We start from the raw sequence: 20,040 nt of genomic DNA, 5'->3' as shown, positions 1-20,040 counted from the left end.
TTTTGTGGTTTTATTGCTCACTTTTTTTAAGGATGTTTTAATTTTTAAAAAGTTAAAGTAAATTTTGTTACTTATATACAGTAGCTGTATTATTTACTTACTCTGAAAACAATGCCACCTATTTTATGATGTTGGCCTGTGATGTTAGAGGCAGACGTTTGTAGGATAGCAGTAGAAGCTGAACCTTCCCACCAGTATTCTGTTACATGTTGCTGTGTGACAGATGGCAGGAGAGGGCAGTGTGACCAAATGGTGTCTGACACGGAAGGGCATAGGACCAAAGATGTGGAAAAAATGGTAACTATTGACATTCAGCACCTGGTAAACGTTTGTGGAGACCAATCAGTGTATGTGAGCACAGTAAGGAGGTGGGTGGTGCATTGTGACAGTGCAGTGAGTCACCTCCACTGGTGCACATTTTGACGAGCATGGCATGCAGGCTTTTGTTCATTACCGGTAAAAAAGCATAGCTAATGGTGGTAACTATGTTGAAAAAGAATGCTTTCTAGCTAGTAATTTTATCTATCAAATATTGCTTTTGTGCTCAGTTTATCAGTTGCAGTTTCCATGAAAATACATGAGAAGTACCTTTGGATACTTTTGGAGTGACCTATGTATACGCAGCTCAAAACAATTCCTCTTCACTCAATGTGGTCAAAGGGTTGGACACCAGCTCACTGACATGTTCGTTCATGAGGAAAAAGAAGGAAAACCCATTTAGATCACCATTTCCATCACTTTGCTACAGATGCCCTGATAACCACATCCCATGTGCATCCTTCTGTCTGCGTTCCCATTGTGCAGAGAGAAGCCCCATGCTTTTGGGACCCAGCTCTGGGGCTGGATCCTAACCCAGCAAGCTCTGCACCATGCTTTTGGAGTCCAGGGGGTGGGAGGGAGCCTTAAACATCCAAGCTACAGCTGAGCGGTGCTCCAGGTCGCCACAAATCCCATCCCCAGGGCAGCGAAAGCCCCGTCAAACGGCCAAGGCAGAAGTTCTTGGAGCCGGGACCTAGACAATGCAATGGCACAACCCTGTGGCAGCGAGGGGAAGAGCATGACAGCATCTTCCCTCTAAGCAAAGAACCGAGAGGCCTCCAAACTCACTGTATACAGCACGTGGCAGTTACTCACTTGGTGCACTAACAAGTTGATTCGTGTCTGAGAAGATTTTTTTTTATTTATGTCCGACAGGAAAAAGACCTTCTGCTCTATAATGGACCATTTTGGGTAGAGCTGCTGCCTGCCACGCATCTGAACAACATCCCCACACTGGAAGGTTTACGAACCCACACAAACCTTGCACCCTAATGGCCACCTTCCAGTGCAAAGTTGACATTTCCTATGTCCATATTCGTAAGAAATTGTCCCCCTCCCCCCCAACAGCAATAACAATGATTTTGTTATTTTTCAGCTTTTTCCAAACCCGGAGCAAGCACAAAAGCAGGTTTTATTTTTCTTAGGACTCAGTGAGAGCAGTGATGTGTTGGTGCTTCAGGAACATTCCCGCCCAAGAGTGTCTTGACAGAGAACAGTCCTGATCACCTCCACTGTGGTTTTGTTTATGATTTCTGGATTAACTTCCAGAATTTCAGGAAATGTAATAATCTGCAGTAATCCCAATGTATATAGTTTGATATTTCCTGCAGAATTTGAAGTGGTTGTCACAACTCGAGGAGTCCAACACCAATTTATTTCAACTTGAAACTATGGTGATATTCACTTTCATAGAGAATCAGAACAATTACACACCATATTCCTAATCAGTCACTGAAATGTGGGAGTGTTTGTTTGACAAACTCCATGCTAGCATGCTTCTGAACAGGACTCATTTTGCCTTCTTAAGCTCTTTTTTTCCCTAAGAGGTGAAATATTTTCTTTGTCTTGCTAGATCACTTACAGCATTTCTATTTAACACGCCCTTGAGGCAGCCAAGTTGACGGCATTACACACACGCTGTGTGCATGCTGGACTGGATGGAGAGCCTCCAAATCACTCAGAGGTAAGCAAAGATTTCTTTCTTCCCTTCACAAACTATGTGTTCAGCTTCAAAGTTCAAGAGACAAAGATTGTCTAGATCAATTGCGTGCAGGCATGCCTTTTGAGCACAGACCTTATTTTCTTGCGTGCACACCCCTGTCCTGCCGCAGCCTTTTTGCACAGGGGTTATCTCCCAGACACGAAGACCACGGCCAAATAAACACCAAACACAAGCAAACAAACAGCAGCTTCATCGAAATTTTGTTCTTATGCTCCAGCCCTCGCACGCAGGAGCCCCGCGAGGAGTGAAGCTGACCCGTCCTGCCGCCGTCCCACAGGGCGCACGGCGGCGCGGCAGCACCTTGGACAGAGGCGCAGCGCACAGCCCAGCCGTGCCGCTCTTGTCTCACAGACAAAAGCGCCTGTGCTACCCGCTGTGCTGCCCGCGGGAAACAGCCGCCGTGAGGAACCAAACCTCTCCCCAGGGTCCCGCCGGGCTGGCTCTCGCCTGCCCAGTGCCGCGGCGGGGACGGCCTGCAGACGGCGGCGGAAAGCGGTGGTGCCACGCGACCACCATCGCCGCGCTCCTGAGGGAAAGCACGGCCGCTTCCGGTGCGAGGCGGATATGGGCGGAAGTGGCGGCGGCTGCGCCACCCCTGTGCAGAGCGCCGCCTTGCGGAACGGAGGTTAACAGGGCAGGCTGGACCAAGCGCCCCTCGTCCGGGCTGCAGCCCTGCCATTGTCCCGATCGCTGAGCAGACAAATTGACCGAGTTCTTGTAGAGTGCTGCTTCTCATTCCCAACACCTGCTCCTCTCCTTGTCAGCTCTATGGAATTAAGATGGCAATTTTGGGCTTATATATTGACAGGTGACTTCGGAGACCAGCGCACACAAGGTAAAAACTATTATCCGAAAGCGCAAGTGAAGGGCAAAGAAAAATCTACGCTTCAAATTTCTTACAGAAAGAACTCTGCATCACCTGCTTTGAGCTACCTCTGAGAATCTTTTATGTCCACCATGTAAATATGGATGGGAAACCCATAATGGCCGTGAGCAAGCAGTAGTGGATTTCTGCTTCCTTACAAAGATGCTAAGTCCTTTCATACAGAGTATGCATGAAATAACAGATCCTTAGGATTTGGAGTCTAACATCCGCTGTGCACAGATAAAGTGGCATTGAACTGAAAATCACATTCTGACTTCGTACTTTGCAGAGACATGAACTCTGACTTTAAGAAATAAGCAAATTAAAATATGTTTAGACAAAATGTGGTTATTTATCTTTTTAATTCTGATACCACATTTCCCTATCAAAGAGAAGTTTATCTGGAAATGAATTCATGTGCCTGCGATCTACTGAAAGTGACTTTGATGGACCTTAACTTTATTGTTATAATCATGGAATCATTATGGTTGGAAAAGACTTCTGAGATCAACTAGTCCAACTGTGCACCTACCACCAACACTGCTCACTAAAACGCATCCCTAAGTGCCACATCTACATCTTTCTTTTACACCTCCAGGGGCAGTGACTCCCTGGGCAGTTGCACAGGCATTGGCACAGGTTGCACAGAGAGGTGGTGGGTGCCCCATCCCTGAAGGCATTCATGGTCAGGATGGATGGAGCTCCAAGCACCTGATTAAGCCCAGTTTATTGTGAGGGATTTGGACCAGATGACCTTTTAGGATCTCTTCCAACTCAAATGATTCTATGATTCTGGTGGAACCTGCTCAGCCCCAAGGGGCTTGGTTGTCTTACTTTGCCTCTTGGCAAAGTTTTGGTTTCTCAAGGTGCAGCTGACATGCTGAGGGCTGTTGTTTTCCACAATAGCCTTCATTAAAATTCATTTCTTCCCTTGATGTTGTCTCCTGCATCAGTGTCCTGCAGTGTGAATTTGGAGCCTGAGGAAAAGTGTGCCGATGTTTTACTGATGCTCGCAGCTCTCCAGCCCCATGGTCAGTCCTGGACGGCAGCTGACCATCTTCCCACGGCCAGAATCAGAGAATTCTGTCTACGAATGGAGCAGGACGAGCAATGCGGGATTCCCCCACACGGTGGCACCCCCAGCCCACCCCTGCCCGGGCGACACCAGAGGGGCTGCCGCACTGTGTCCAACACTGTCCCTTCTCCCTGCACGCCGGTTGCCCAAGCAGGGCTCGCATCAGAGCTGTGCTGAGGCTGCTGGGTGGGTGTCAGAGAAGGGATGAGGTGTTTGATAATAGTTCTGCTCATCACTAGCTGACTCAGAAGTGTATTTCTCAAAGCTGCCTCCTGCTGCTCCTGTTCCTCACACCTCAGCTCTCACTTGGGCCCCATGCATCTCTGCCATACTGAACTGCTTTTTCCAGACGAGCTCCCCAGAGCACCTCCAAGAAGTTCCACCAGTATCTTTGCAATCCATCTGTGTTCATCTCTTCCAATACACCTATTACACCCACTTCTGCTTCTTCCTGTTCTCCTCCTTGGGTCCCCATACCTTGTGCTGTCACCACAGAATTGTAAAGGCTGGAAAAGACCTCCAAGGTCATTTAGTCCAACCATCCACCTACCACCACTGGTTGTAAGGTAAGAGAGGGAGCGTGAGGAATAGCATGGTACAAAAGACTGCTACCATGAGTTTTCATCAGTGGCAACACATTGTGCTGGGCAGCAAGCACCTGACCAGGAGGAGGACTGATCCCCACAGCCAAGAGCTTGTTAGTTTGCTACAGCTGCAGCTACTGAGATACAAGGTCAGCTGTGTTGTGAATGGGAGGTGCTCATGCTTGCTTTCACTCTCTTCTTCCTCCTTTTTTTTTCTGCCAGTGAGCCCAAGTTGACCATAAAAGCAGCAGTATTGGAGAGGGATGAGAACATAGTGGTGGTTTCACCCTCAGAGTCCTATTCAGCATGACCTTAAGTGTCAGGAAGACATAATGGGGCAGGAGGATAGGAGAAGTGGAGATGAAAAATATTTCTGCAGAGTTGGAATTTGCAAGGTAACAAATATGTGTCTGTGCATCCCTACTAGTTGGGAGGGATTCAGAAAGGGTGGGTCAAAGTGGGATGAGGAGGAGAGATGACATCTCTATAAAGACTGTAGTGGGCTTCTTCCTTGATCTGTGTGACTTTTCACTGCTCCTTCAGGCCTGGAACAACTCATTTTATCTTTCTGATTTATATATTGTTCCTGTGCATGAATGCTCCTTGCATGTCAGCTGGAGGAAATCCTTAAAGTCTAGGGAGAGGGCTGGAGTAACCATAGGCTGCCATCTCCATAGGGCACCGTGTCCCTTGCATCCATCACTCTGCTGTGTAGGTAGTGGGATTATAACTGAGGGCTCTGCTGTTGTGAAGGAGTGGAAGCAGCAATTGGATCCAAGTTGCTTGATCAGGCTTCAAAGATGCTCTACCAAAAAGTGCTTTGTCTATACTGTGTCAGGCCTACACTGTGGGACATTCTTTGCAAAGTGTTGGGTCTGTATTGGGGATAAGAATGGAATACAGCAAGAAACTCAGTGCACATGGTACTCCTGGCCGAGAGAGTGGCAGCTGTGTATGGGATGGGGGGATCAAGTCCAGTCTCTCGCCTTTGACTCCTCTCTTTACCTTTCTTCCTTACCACAGTGCTAGGGAGAAACATAAAAACCTGCACATGAATGTGAGCTGGCTTCTCTCATTCACTGCCTCCGACTCAGAGCTCCAACATATTGACTCTGATTTGGGTCATGTGGATGACATCTTGTAATGGAGAAAATACACATGTCGTTACAGCCATCTCTCTCCTGTAACTGTGCCTTTCGTACAGTATTATTAACAAATCACTGGTTTCTTCAGTTGTGCTCTGGGCCATCTTTTTGGTGAGGCAGCATGGCGAGGTCCTCCTTGCCTTCCCTTTCTCTAACAGGACCAACATGGCTGGCAGGAAAAGCTTGATGAAGGCTGTAGGAAGTATCCCAGGAGAGCACACTGGAACATTGCTGGGGCAGCATGGTGTGAGGTTCAGGATTTGGGACTTTTCAGCCTGGGAAGCAGCCTTGAGGCCACAGCCCAATCAACCCATGCAGCAGCTAAACTGGGTGCCTGCCTTCGTTTTCCTCTTGAGCGTCTGTTTGTTAAATAATGTAGCAACACAAGGTTCCTTGAACTAAATTTATCTTCCCACGTAGCTATGGGAACAGTTGATGGCACAGTGACGTTTGGGCTTGCAGTCAGATCTGCTGCAGGGCTCTGGGCTAGTGTGGCTAAGCTCAGTGTCTTTCCACAGATGCTATCCTGCGTGGGAGCTTCTCCTTTCTTCCAGGCCTGCTTTCTTAGGTGGCATAACCACCCTTTTGACCCAGTGAATTTAGAAAAACACGAGATTTTGCAAGCAGCCAGAGGCCACATATGCCACATGGCTGTAGGGATGCTGTAGCTCCCTGCCCTGCCTCATGGTTCATGAGAAGAAACTAACAAGGACAATTGCACGTGGTGGATTGCCAATGGTCTTCAAGGCTGCATTTATCTCCTGCTCAGAAGCTTCCTGAATCGAATGTGGTTTCCTACAAGTATAAAACTAAAAGAGTTGAGAACACCCTCTCAAATTCTTGAATTTACCCTCCTTCCTGAAGAACTTTCCCTGGGTGTGGAAGGACAAGGGTGTGTGTGGCCAGCACAGCATTGCTCTTTTGACTTGACTTCAACACTTCATTTATCCTGCAAAGTCACAAGACCGCGTGACAGAAACTGCTGGCTTAGATGGCGTCACCAGTCGTGTCGTCTGTGTTGTCCGAAAGTCAGGGTTGAGCAACATGCTATGTGGATAGAGAGTGTCTCATCCTGCATGGTAAGGACTTTGCTGTGTCCTTTTCCCCTGTGGCTGGACTTGTGCGCATTACTGCACTGCTCACTTTCACTGTTGCTGGTGCAGATAGAAAGGACATGTGTATGCAAGTGTGCTTTTTTTCCTGCAGTCTGTAGGTACAGCGCCTGCGTCTACAATTTTTGATCTCCTGTCTTTCTGGCTGAAGCCTGGTTTGTTTCTAGTTCATATTTCCAGATCTCAGATCTACTTCTGTGAGCTCTCTTGACATTTTCAGATTGTGCTGCCTACTGTGTTTTCAGGTCAATCCTGTGGGTGGTAACACTGGAGTTTGAAGGTAGCTCTCTTATCTCCCTCCATTCATGGTTTGAAGGTAGCATTTCTTATCTCCACTTATATTTATTTGTTTTTCCCTTTTTTTTTATTCCCCCCCTCCCCCCCCTTGTTCTATTAAAATCTTGTCAGCTGATCCCCAAACCATAGGGCAGTACCCTCATGGCATTTAATTTTCAACAGAGCTGTCCAGGGCATTGAATCTATACCAGGATATCTCAATGAATCGAACTTTCCTTTCACAGCGTTAGAGACATCTGCATGAATTCTGCAGTTGCGTGAAATATGATTTCCCATAGCCAGAGCCTTGGGGAGCAACTATGTTTCTGGCCATGCTAACAAGTTCTATCCCATAAGCCAGTCATCCTTTGAATCTTCTGCCCTGGGTATGGCATGAGACAGAGCTTTATTTTCTCCAAAGCTGCTGCTGAAGCAGGCAGTGTCCACATATTCTTTAGGCTTGGTCTCCACGTGCACTAGCCAGTAATCTCAGTGGCTGCTGCTCTTCTTTGCACGTTTTTTATTCCATCCCATTATATCTAGCTCTGGGATCTGAACTTTCTCCCCAATCCTACTTGACCTTATTACTTTGTAAGATTATTTTCAGGCATCCGTGAAGTTTCTTATGTGACGTGCAGCTGCACCTCGTCCCCAGGAAATTGGCTGCATCGAGAGCCGAGGCAGAGCCCACACAACTCAAAGCTGCTCCTGTTTCATTCTTACCACTCAAGGAATGGGTGTCGTGCATACATGACGTGCAAAAAGCAGATACTGGGTGTTAGCAACAGGAATGAGCTTTTCTGAATGAGGAGGTGGCGAGTAAAGGGCAGCTTTGATGCAAGCATCGATCGGCAGGGATCCGTGAGCCTACAGAAATGTTTAACAGCTTGCGAACAGTTAGCAGGTGTCATACTCTCTTCTCTCTGTGTCTCACATTGCCAGCAAGGCAAAATATGTACTCCCTACAGCAGTATGTGGGTCTTTGGCATTTCTTGATCTAATTTGTTTTTGTCTTTTTTTTTTTCCCCTCTCAATTTAAAGAAATAACACAGAAAATAGTTTTGTAACGGAGCATTTCCTAAATGAATACAACTTGGCAAACAGTAGAGCTATTTATTTTCTTTAGTAGATAAGCTGCTATCAAAGTACCTGGTTCTGAAACTTGGCACTTCTCTCAGGCATCTTTCAAAGCACAGCGAGTACTGCCTGTGCCAAAAACTTGATGCCACAGTCATCTGGGGGAATTAAGTTGTGTAGTGAAGGTAAATACTTTTTGCAGGCGAGGAGGTCAGTAAAGTATCTTAAAAGATAAGGCCATTTGGCAGAGCTTCCAGCTCCTAGAGCTCTGCAGGTCCTCCCTGTCAGTACCATGCTGTGAAGCTGTAGGGCTGCAGGCAGCCCAGAAAGGTTGGTGGGAAAACCCAGCCTAGCTTGCCTTAGTTTCCAGCCCTGAATGAGGCCCATGCAGGCAGAAGGAGCCAGGGAAGAGCAATGCTCTGTTTCCCCTCAGCCCATACTGCTGTGTGGGGTTCAGCTTCCTTCATTTCGTCAGTCAGCTGGGAGTTCCACACCATGCTCTGTAGGCAGCTTCCACCTCTTCTACAGAGACTTCCTATGGGAAATGGTTTCAAACTAAAAGAGGGGAAATTTAGATTAGATATATGGGAAAACTTTTTTATAGTAAGGGTGGTGAGGCACTGGCACGTGTTGCCCAGAGGGGTGGTGATGCCCCATCCCTGGAGACACTCGAGGTCAGGCTGGACAAGTCTCTGAGTACCTGACTGAGCTGTAGGTGCCCCTGCTCAGTGCAAGGGAGTTGACCTACAAGAGGCCCTTCCAATGCAAATGATTTTGTGATTCTATGACTCTGGTGATCTGTGCAGTAACACTAACCTATTTTCACCAGCGGACTTACAAGCCAGAAATCAGCACGTGGAGCATGTGTGCGATGCTAATCCCTGCAGCATACTTGGGAGAGGGGCTAATTCAGTTTTTGGGAGCAAGCTGTAACTCACAGCAAGACCCTCGTATGCAAGCATCCTGTGTTGAGGAACTACCAGGTCCCACAGTGTCTGTGCTCCTCACCTTGAAAGCAAGGAGTTAATTGCTTCTGCCACCTGCTGTGTCTTATCAGTGGCTTCCCCTCCAGGGTGGGATACAGTCCTGCTGCCTCTGCTGGCAGATGGAGAGAAGAGCTTTGCAATCTGGCAATACCATTACAATAAGGTGAGTTCAAAATGTTAGATGGCCAATGAGGAAGTCTTTGAAGGCAGGGAAATAGGGCTAATCTGTTATTAATTGCTCTGTTTTCCCCCTGCTATGTCAGATTTGATCCAAATCCAAAGGTGAAGGGCAGTGCTGTTTCCAGTAAAACCATACAGGAATAGCTCAAAGGGTATGGGAGCATCAAGGTTGTGGAGCCTTAGCTCTGTAATGCCAACACACTCCTTAGGTATCTCTATGGCTTATTTCCCCCTAAAAGGAAATGACTAAAAAATTGGGTAATGAAAATACATCTGTTGGAGCAATCTTGGGAGTGTCAGCCAGGTGTAGCTGATGTTGTGCGACTTTGTTCTGATGACCTGAGGACCATAGAGAGAGGTTTTCTTGAGAAGAAAGTTCCTTGCAGTTGTGCTGTTCTGTGACGTGGGTCTTGTCCTGGTTTTAGCCTTTTTTTAGCAAGCTGGACATCCCAAAATAGAGGCTATTGCAAGTTCTGTGAAAAAAGGCACCTGCTTCAAGGAAAGATTAGTGCCCTGGGGTGGGAAAAGCTTCATGAAATCACACTCTTCCTTTGAAATCCTGAGCAGAGACAAGAGGCAACTCCAGGGCCATTGAAGCCTCCCTGGGCTGTGTGCACCGCTGAGAGTCAGGAGGGGTCAGCTGTGTCTCAGGCTCAGCATCTTCTAAGTACAAACCCAGGTTACAGCTGCCAAAATGTCCCTGGACTGCAGCTTTCAAGTTTCCCATGTATCCTGAGCTTGGAGACAACAGGCTTGCTAGGGATGACTCTGAACTGCTTTACACGACCGCAACTCACTTTATTCATGTAAAGGTGTTTAGGACTATTAAGTCTTGATCCCCTCCTTGCAGCAAACTGCCAGTTAGCCAGAGCTCAGCACTGGGGCTGCCCAGAGTGCAGTACAACTCCTGCTCAACTCACTAGGTATATCCCAGCTCTCCAAGAGAAGTTTTGTCTGGAGATGTCTGCTTTCACCAAAAATTCTGCAAAGTTCCCTGGCACAGCTTCTGTTTACATTTCTGTTCAAATGTTTCTTGCTGATAAAGCTTGCTTTGCTGGCTCAGTAGATGTAGGCTCTAGTGATACTGTTCTTGCTACTGCAGATTGTAAATGTGCTGGGTTTGCTGAGATTCTTAACTTGGAGCTCCTGTAGTGTAGATTAGACTTAAATTACGGAGAAATGTAATCGTGGCATTAATGAAATGCCTTGAAGGTCAGATATCTATGTCATCTTAAAACGGATTTAATATGTAATTTTCCAAGGTAAATAAGTTTTATAGCTCACCTGATAAATTTCTGAATTGCTGTTCAACCTCAGCCAAGAAGGTTGGGAAGGTGCTTTCTAGCAATCTCCCTGGGTGCACCCAAAGGTCTATTTCCTCTCTGTGTTGCTGCGTCAGGGAATTTGCTCCACAATATTTCTCGCATGCTTTTCTTTAAAGATCAAAAGATCCTTTAAAGCTCCCTCAAACAGCCTGTTTCCAAAAGAAGTATGCAAAGCCTTGAGGTTGTGGACAAACTTTTCTTTCAAATTAAGGTGTTTTCTGAGGAAGAGCTGGTTGTTTTGATAACCCTCACCTGCACCTCAAGTGTTCCATTAAAACCAGAAGAGCTGGGCACCAACAGGGTGATCCCCATGGCTTGGGGAAGGCAGGAAGCCTTTGGAAGTGAGGAATGGGTGCCACTGATGCCAGAGGAAGAATTGTGTCGATGCTGTACTGAGGCTGCAGTATGGCATGGGAAACAGCTGAGGAAGGAGGAAAGCAGAGGAATGCAGAGGCTGCTTCCAAGTGCTTTGGCCCATCAGGATTTTGGCCTGAATTTTCTTTTTGCCTCCCTCCTCTCCTCTCTGAGCACTTCCCCGGGTTGCACAGGGATGGCCTCTGTTATCATCTGGTCCAATGCTGCTTGAAGAGTCTGCGTGAATTATTTGCTGCTTCAGATCCTCAGTGGGAACGAGATGTGGGATGACAGAGAGCTAACTAACCTCCACGTGCCTGGAGGCATCGTGGGGCTGAGGGCTGCCCCTCTGTCTGTGGGATGCCCAGAGAAGATGGAGGGATTTCCACGCTGACTGGGGCAGGTAGCAGCCAGGCTTGGTGCTGGGCACTCGTCCCTCCTCTTCTGACAGCCTGTTCCAGTGTTTCACCACTCTTTTGGGGAATGTTTTTTTCCAACCTCCCCTGGTGTGACTTGAGGCCATTCCATCTCATCCTATCACTAGTTATGCGGGAGCAGAGACAGACCCCCATCTTGTCACAGCTTCTGTTCAGGGAGTTGTAGAGAGCAGTAAGATCTCCTCTGATCCTCCTCTTCTCCAGACCAAATAATCCCAGTTCCTTCAGCCACTCCATGTAAGACCTGTGCTCCAGATCCTTCACAGTTCCACTGCCCTTCTCTGGACTCACTATAAAGCCTCAGTGTCTTTCTTGTAGTGAGGGTCTGAATCCTGAACACAGCTGAGGTGCGGCCTCACAGAGCTGAGTGCAAGGAGATGATCACCTCCTGCTGACTGCACTATTTCTGGTACAAGCCAGGATGCCCTTGGCCTTTTCGGCTATTTGGGCACATTGCTAGCTCACATTCAGCCCCCCTGATCCAGGGAGGTGGGAAGGGGGTGATGTGACTGAAAGACGTGTTTTATAACTGTCCCTCCAGGTCTCAGCCCACGGCCCAGGTGCAGCTGCAGGTTTGTGTGCTAGGCATTTATGGCACCTCTACCTCCTCTGAAGATAAGGGCATGTTAATTCTTTATTGCCCCCTTTCTTCATTTGAGGCACTGTCGGGAGTAAGAGGGGAAGTTCTCTCCTTACGACAGAGGATTAGTCACCAGCACCCGGGCTCCTTCCATCCTACGAAGTCACCCTGCTGTCTGCGCACCATCCCACCCCTCCTGTTCACGTCCCCTTATATGATCTCACTCTGTGCCCTCCCTGCTCCCGCTGTGCAGGCAAGGAGCTGTGGGGCTGACCCTGCACCCTTGCCTGCCTGGCTCCGCTGCCCAAAGGCATGGCCTCATCCCGACTGCCGTCCTCTCTGGCCCTGGGCTGGGCTGCATCCAGCCTGACCCCAAGGACCCACCTTATCTGACTAATGGGGAACATGGCTATTGCATGAGGCAGAGATAACCACTGCTGCATTCATGCTCCTGCTGTCCTTCATATTCCTTGTTTTCACTCCTGTTCTTAGAAGAGGAAAATCTTTTCCAGCCTGCCTTTCCCTGGAGCCAAGTTTCTCTGGGTGCATTCAGCTTGGATAGAGCCCACAGAAATTGGACAGGGGAAAACTTCCTGGCTCAAGGGATAGCAATCAATTGCATGGGCCAGAGAGAAACCCTTGTTTCTGCTGCAGGGCACTTGGGGCCTGCAGTGGGGCTGCACCCCAGAAACCTTCCCCAGGGTCAGCACACTCCCAAGCAGTGCCACAGCCCAGTGCTCACATGCCCAAACTGAAGGCATTCCCATTATTGGTTTTGGCTGCACCATGCTGCTCCGTAGGGAAGGTGTGCAGGAGCCAGAAATCCTCCTTTCTGATTTTCAAATGACAATGTTAATAAGGCCAGCAGTGGTAAAACTCTGAGTAGAGTGTTTCCATCGCACACGTGTTTAATTAAGCCAGCATCTGCCCACAGACACAGGCCATGCTGTCAGCCCTGAGTAGGAGTGAGGAGCGAGGGCAGAGCATTCTTCCTCTCCTCCAGCAGGAAGTCTCTTGCCAAATATTTTCTTGCCTCCTCTCTGGAATAGCTGCCAAGGAGCAAAACATTCACAGTGAAAGCCTTGAATGAAAGGCAGTGCCTTTCACTGAGCATGGCAACTCGTGTGGCCGTGCGCTGCAGCACCTGCTTGCTCTGCACAGCAGCCCCCATCACCTCAGCCCTCTCCCAAAGCAGCAGTGAGTAACTCAGCTTTGTCATCTGGCTTTGGAAAAGCAGGTGCAAGGCCTTTGCCTTGAAATCCACTGTGGTCCCTGATAATGAGCATCTTTCTTGGTGAGGAAGGAAGAAAGTGTGACTCACACTGTTATCAGGAGCGTTAGCCCTACAGGTAAATGCAGTTTCACTGACGCAAGGTTAACGATGATGTCTCGGTGGGGAGCCTGCCTCAGCAGGGAACTTGGTGCCCTCTTTTCTGGGACCTAATCTAAATCCTTTTATAATGGGCTGGCAGGTGGACCAAACTTCCCTGGGCAAAGGGGTTATCTTGCATCCGGCAGTGGGATGTGGTACCAAGGGACAAAGGAGATGGCCTGAGGGTTAAAAAGTGCTCGCTCCTTCATGGACACCTTGCACCCTCCCTCTGTCCCCCTTGCCTTGGCACAAGTGGCTTTGTGCAGCATCACCTTGCCGGCTGCTGGGGCTGCAGCTGCACAGCACATCCTGCCAGTGCTAAAGGGTTGCAGGGAGCAGGTTTGACCCTGCCCTCCCATCCCAAACCTGCCCCTGCAGGAACCCACAGGCTTAGACCCACCTGCAAGACCCCTCTGTGTTTCATTTCATCTCCTTTATGGCCAAGAGCAAGGGATGGGGCTCCCTTTGCATCCATCTTTGCAGGATGGATGAAGCAGACAGGTGAGCATGGCCCTGCCAGAGCCTGCCCTGACACTGGTGAGGTGCTGGGGTACTCCTTAGTACCACAGAAAAGCTCAATCGCAGCCCATCTAGAAACACAGATTTATTGTGATATCAGCTTGCAATCAATACTCCATCCCCCCACTGTCCCCCCAAAATTCTGGGCTCCTGTGGGTGCCCTAATCCCCCCCTGGTGTCTCCAGAGCCACAGATGAGCAGGTGAGCCCCAGCGGCACAATTTCACTGTCCTTGCTGGGCTGTGGGCTGCAGGATGGAGTTTGGCCATGAGAAGACTGCCGTGCAGGGGCTATGGGTGTGCTTCCAGCTGGCTTGCAGGGGCAGCTCCAGCAGGCTGATGGCAGCAAAGTGGTAACAGAAGCTGGACTCAGGGTCCTTCACAGCTGAGATTTCTGAGCAGTCATATGTCAAGATCCCCGAGCAAAATATACGAACGTGGGAGACACCGCTGCATCTTCTCCTCTTACTGTGTGCCCTCGGTGCCAGCCCAGGTGTTTTGGGAGTTAGGAAAAGTGCTGACCAGGTGCCCTGCAGCTGCTACACATATCCCGTCAGGTTGTAGGAGCTGAACTCACTCTTGGGCTTCTGCACCTGTTTGATGGAGGGCTGGGGACTCCTGCTTGCCAGCAGCCAGGGCGAGTAGGGGCCAGATGGGTCACGGGGAGGGCAGGAGGCACAGAGGATGAAGCCACCAATGAGGGAGAGCAGAGAGGAGATGATGCCCAGGTATAGAGCTACCCCCAACTCAAATTTGGTGCTGTCGGGGAGCAGGGGGTTGTGGAAATCTCGCAGCACCACATGGATGTTCCACACCAGTGGGATGAAGCAAAGCAGCCCCCCAAGGATGAAGACCACACCACCCGCCACTGCCACTCGGTCCTTGGCTGGGGAGCCCTGATTGAAGACGGTGCACCTCATGCCCACCACAGCCATAAGGCAAGCAAGGGAGGAGACGGCACAGGAGCTCACCATCAGGGCCTGGGCTGCCTGGATGTCAGGAGGCAGGTTGAGCAGGGAGCTGTAGATGTCGCACTGAGTGATGCCCGTGCTATATGTAGCACACTCCATCCATAGCCCTTTGGTGAAGCTCACAGCTGTCACGATGCTTGAGCCAATGTAGGAGCTGATCTTCCAGCTGGGCAGCAGCGTGGTTGTCAGCGTGCCGATGTAGCCCAGGAAGGCCACGATGTAGCCCACCAGCTGGAGTCCCATAGAGACCATGGTTGGGCCGGGTGTCACCTCTCCCGCACGTTTACCTTCCCATGGCCCTGCTAGCGGCTCCTCTCGCTGTGCTGAAGCTTCACCCCACTCCTGTGGGTGTTGGTTTTGTGAGGGCACGGGCGCGTGGGGGGAGCCGGGGGGAGGAGAGGTTACCTGCAAGAGTGGAAAGCAATCCCTCCCCGATTAACGATTGACTCGAGCCTGCAGAGAATCGCCAAGCACCCTTTCACCTCTGTTATCTTCGCAGGCAGGCTTCAATAGGCAGCACAGCGGAGCCCAGGCAGGCCGCCAAAGCCCCTCCTTGTGCTGTGGGCAGGATGGGGAGCTGGCTGGTCCCCATCAGGTCTCTGCTGGGGCATCTCTTAATGCATGGTGTCTCCTGGTGCAAGCCTCCCCAGCCACCTCTTCCTTCACCCTGTGTCCTGCTTAATGGAAATATTCTTTTGCTGCTGTGCACTCCTCCAGCTGCCTTTGCAAACTCAGCTAATCTTTATCTTTCCCTGTTTCAAGGCAAAAAAGAAGCCAAAACACTGTGGCTGCATGTTGTTTGTCTGGAACTGTTGGAGGTGCTTCAGAGTGGTGGCCCTGAGGTTTTCTCAGCAGAGGAATGGGGTTCCTAAAGCATCTGCTGCTATCCCCCCACCCCACAGAGAATCCAGCAGGAATGGGGCCAAGGGATGTGTTCTCCTGAGGCTGAATCACAGCTATCAGCCTTCCCATGTGATGATGAAAGGGAGGAATGGCAGGTGACAGCAACACCTACATCCCTAGGAGAGCCCGGAGGTTCACGAAGGACAGCAATGCACTGGACACAGTGTGTTAATGGTGAGTCCATGCCAGCTCCTGGGAGCATTCTGTCCTGCAGCAGGCAGTGTGTGCTCCCCATGTGGGTGCTAGTGCCATGGGGCTTTTTTCTGCCCCAGCTGGGGGTGGGCAACAGGGATCTGGCAGACACGGGGCGGTTTGTTTTTCCTTCATCTTGTTTCAAAATTCCCCCTGCTGTGGTTCTTGCGAAACAGCAAACCACACAGATACTGCCTGGCCAGTGGCCTCCTGCCCTGGGAAAGTTGCCGGCTGAGGGTGCACCCCTCCCAGAGCCTCCATTCCCTTTCCCCGGCCTTGGAACATCAAATGTTTACTATCAAAATTTCCCGACTTTCATCTCCTTTCCCACGTGCAACCCAATATACAGCCACTCAATCTTATGGGTGCTGTTACAGAACTAACACTCAGGTTTTGGGGGCTGGCAAACTGGGGCATGCGAGGGACTGTGTACTTACAGAGATGGCTGGAGATGTGGTGCGGGACCGAGGGCAGCTGCAGTCCTACAGGAAGAGGCTCGTCAGGGCTGGGGATCAGGGACTGTGAATGGTTCACCTCGGCTTTGCAAAATCCATCCACAAATCTCAGCCTGGAGGCTTATTGCAGATCAGAATTAAACCCTTTCGGTGTCAGGAAGGATTGAGGAGCTGGGATGCCTTGTTTTGCTTGTTTTTTATTAATTATCAGGGTAGGTGGTTGCCTAAGTGGCTTGGGATACCAGGCTAGGGCGGGGGCAGTGGTGTGTGGAGGAAAGGCGGTGAGAAGAGATGGGGTGGAGTGAAGGGAGCAGAGCCAAGGATGGAAACTGGCTGCAGAGATGAAGCCAAATTCCTCCCTTGCCTTCCATCTGCACTGGCTCCAGGGGCCCTTTGCTGTCAGTGGTGATGCCCGGCTGGCAGGGGCGCAGAGGGGACTTTTCTCCTGCGGGGTTCAACAGCCCCTGAGACCTGTTTTGGCCAGTGCTAGAAGAGAGTGGCTGGAGATCAAGCTGGGCATAGGGCAATGCAGTGTGCAAGTTACCAAGGTGTCCCACAGCACACCAGTACCGCAAGAGACGGACAACCACAGCATTTCCATCTTCTACGCTGAATCCCGTCCCTGCCAAGCTGTGTGCTGGGATCACAGGGCAGCAAAAGACCAGCAGGTTGAACTCTCCAGCCTTGCTTGTCCTCTGCAGGGTTTGTTATTGTAAGACTCCTGGCCCAAATGAGGAGCAAATGGGGACGGTAATGAGGGCTGTTGCTCGTGCCGTGCCCCCTCCCGTTCCCCGGCTGCTGCAGATGGACTGGGGCAGGGAGGGCCCCTGGTGACAAATTGTGCTCAGAGCCAAGCCAATCCTGGCCAATGTTTGGACACTGCTGGCAGAGCTACAGCAGGGACCATTTGCTATTTTCTTTCCTTGTCTCAAACTGAAACTCTCCCAGGATCGGGGGGTGACCTGCCTGCAAGTGGCACCTCGCATCAAGTGCCCAGTCAGGAGCAGCACGAGGGGTGGGATGCATAGAGGTATGACCTTTGCATCCTCCTACTGAGAATCCTTCCTGCACCTCCTGATACTGTCTGCATCCCAGAGAGCCTAGGGAGATCATTGGCAAACACTGCAGCAGTAAATTATGGAATCATAGAATTATTTGGGCTGGAAAAGACCTTCAAAGACCATCTAATCCAATTGCTCTGCTGCGGGCATGGACATCGCTTTAGCAGATCATACTGAACCATTCTGCTGGGAGGGGACAGCCAGCTCTGAGTTGTGCTACTGCTTTTGGTTGCCAGCTTTGTGCTGCAGCTGTGCCCAGCCCTGCAAGGCTAAAGCTTGGGGAGAAGCTGCCTTGTGTCTGTGTCCCACTCACCTTGGGACTGGTGACATCACACTGTCACCATCATGCCATCCTCATCCCCTGCCCGTCGTGATGCTCCAGCACTCCTGATCAATTCCCCAAATCCCCTCTCCCTTATGCAAATGGCTACTAAGAACACTTAATCATCCTTGTTAATTGTCTTTGCCCTACCCTGTTTCCCCCCACACCCCCCTGAGCCCTCCTGGGGACTTTCTCACAAATGGTGTCTAACTTTTCCCTTCTGTGTTTTGCTTTTCCACAACACCCTGCTTCCAGTCCCCCCCAGCCCTCTGTTTACACAACTGGGACAAATTTCACACCCTGGGGACTGCTACCCCTGAGCCCCCAGTCCAACACTCTCCTGCCACAAAGAATTTGTGAGTCACTGGTGAGGGCACAGCTATATATAAAGCTATCCTCACAAAGGACCTCCAGCCTTGGAGGGGACACCGTTGCCACCATGGAAGCTGCTGCCTGTTGCCTGCCTCTCCACCGGCTCCCGTTGCCCACAGCTGGTGCTTGCCCAGCCCCGGGGCTGCAGCAGAGGGGAAGGTACTTTGGGTGCAGAATGGGTGGGGGGGCTGGAGTGGGCAGCAATGGCTATGTGGGAAGGCTCCAGGTGAGTTTGGGTGAAGGCCGTGTGCTCCTGGTTTAGGTGCGGACTCCCACGATCCCAGCACTGAAGGTGCAGAGCCTAGGATCTGGGAGCTCCTGCAGGGAAGGGACCACAAGTGGGGTGGTGGATATGCCTGGCACCAGGGCAGGGGTCGTGGATGTACTGGCAAAACTGGGGTGTGTGGCTGGGGTGTGGGTGAGCAAGGCAAGCGGGGAGGAAAATGCAGGGTGCCCACTGTGCTCATCTTTCTGTCCTCCCCGAGACCCAAGCCACTCTGGAGACCATGGCTGCCCCAGGAGGAATTCATGACCAGGCAGCAGAGGGAACAGATGGACACTGTGAGTTTTATTCTTCCTGCTGTGACCCACTTTTTTTTTCCATTGGCAGCGTTGGGGTCACCAGCCTCTGGCCCCAGACTCCTTTATCCCTTGCAAGGGCTGAGCAGAGGGTACAGAGCAGGCACCTGCACCCTGACATCCTCCCCAAAGCCCACGGGAGGGTAGCTGCAATAAGGGGGTGAGCAGGGAGTACTTTGGGTACCCACATTCCCCAGCATCTCCTCTCCACTCCCCAAGCCTACAGCCTGCTGGGGCAGTGCCAACTGCAGCAAACACAGCTGCTCTGTGGGGTCTGAAAGGGATGCCTGTTCCCGGCCTGGCGGGCATTCCTCAGGGGGTTAGCAGGACGCGTGGGCACAATGGGGGAGATTACTCTGGCAAAAAGCCCTCGTGTGGGGTTTAGATGCCAGCTTCCTTTGCGGGAGCGCAGGGAACTGAATCCATTCAGCAGAGGAGCAGGGAAAATTGGGATGCGGTCTGGCCCCACAGACACACTGCTCAGGGGCTGTGAGGTGGTGTGTAAACCTCTGATGTTAGGAAGGAGGTCTGTGTCACTGCAACCACGGCAGGAGCAGGGGCACAGGGATATGGGGCAGGTCCCAGCCCGGCTCTGTTCCCACAGGCTCATCGCCTCGATGCTGCAGGAGACCACAGCACTGACAAAGCGCTAGCACTGTTCCGCCATCCGGTCAGGTACGTCCCCGTGCCGACGCCATGCCCACAGCTAGGACAGGCAGGTTCTCACGGTGATTCTCGCCAACAGGCTCCTGTGGCCCAAATCCAGGTGCTTTGACTATCTGTACAGCGTGGGGGAGAAGCTGCTGGATAACTTCCCGGTGCAGGCCACGCTGTGCCTCTACGATGACTCAGACAGCGAGGGGGATGAGACAGAAGATGACGATGAAGATGGGGATGAAGGGAACGAAGGCGAGGCCGGAGGCGCTGTGCCCGCGCTAGGGGCAGGCTCCCCGCGGCCGGCCTGAACGCAGCACACGTGGCACGGGGATGGAGGATGACCGAGGCGTAGGGCAGCGCGGGGCCTTGGTGCGGCGGGGCAGCGTGAGCCGGGTCCGGCCGCTCGAGCAGCCGTGACGCTGAGCGCGGTGCAGAGCCCAGCGGCGCCGGCAGTCAGTTTGTGGAGAAATAAAGCGCGTGAAACTCCAACGGCCTCCGCGGTGTGCGGCGCGGGGCGGGGCGGGGCGGGGCGGGGCGGGGCCGCCCGCAGGCGGTGACCGATCCCCGATCGTGGTTCCGCAGCGCCGCCCGCAGCACGAAGC

General features: G+C 51.2%; 2 protein-coding genes across 4 annotated transcripts; one reads left to right on the top strand and one right to left on the bottom strand.

Moving 5' to 3' along the window:
- Nucleotides 1-14,077: 14,077 nt before the first annotated feature.
- On the bottom strand, nucleotides 14,078-15,569 carry CLDN2 (claudin 2). The gene has a single exon (XM_042876638.1). It carries the CDS (start codon nucleotides 15,147-15,149, stop codon nucleotides 14,466-14,468), a length of 684 nt encoding a protein of 227 aa, XP_042732572.1. The 5' UTR covers nucleotides 15,150-15,569; the 3' UTR covers nucleotides 14,078-14,465.
- Nucleotides 15,570-16,715: 1,146 nt separating this feature from the next.
- Nucleotides 16,716-19,756, top strand: LOC122182965 (protein ripply1-like). Of its 3 annotated transcripts, none has more exons than XM_042876661.1 (4): nucleotides 16,716-18,361; nucleotides 18,688-18,763; nucleotides 19,386-19,456; nucleotides 19,548-19,756. In XM_042876661.1, the coding sequence occupies exons 1-4, from the start codon at nucleotides 18,030-18,032 to the stop codon at nucleotides 19,744-19,746; spliced, it is 678 nt and encodes a 225-aa protein (XP_042732595.1). In that variant the 5' UTR covers nucleotides 16,716-18,029; the 3' UTR covers nucleotides 19,747-19,756. The 3 variants fall into 3 exon arrangements, with proteins under 3 accessions (XP_042732595.1, XP_042732594.1, XP_042732596.1); XM_042876660.1 differs by having other exon boundaries at nucleotides 19,527-19,756; XM_042876662.1 differs by lacking the exon at nucleotides 16,716-18,361 and having other exon boundaries at nucleotides 18,452-18,763; nucleotides 19,527-19,756.
- The last annotated feature ends 284 nt before the right edge of the window (nucleotides 19,757-20,040 follow it).

The sequence above is a fragment of the Lagopus leucura genome, unplaced genomic scaffold, assembly GCF_019238085.1.
Source record: "Lagopus leucura isolate 7727_CA_CO unplaced genomic scaffold, USGS_WTPT01 Super-Scaffold_100016, whole genome shotgun sequence".
In the NCBI taxonomy this organism is placed as follows: Eukaryota; Metazoa; Chordata; class Aves; order Galliformes; family Phasianidae; genus Lagopus; species Lagopus leucura.
Note: the sequence above shows the minus strand (reverse complement) of the source record. Positions and strands in the feature narration are given on the sequence as shown.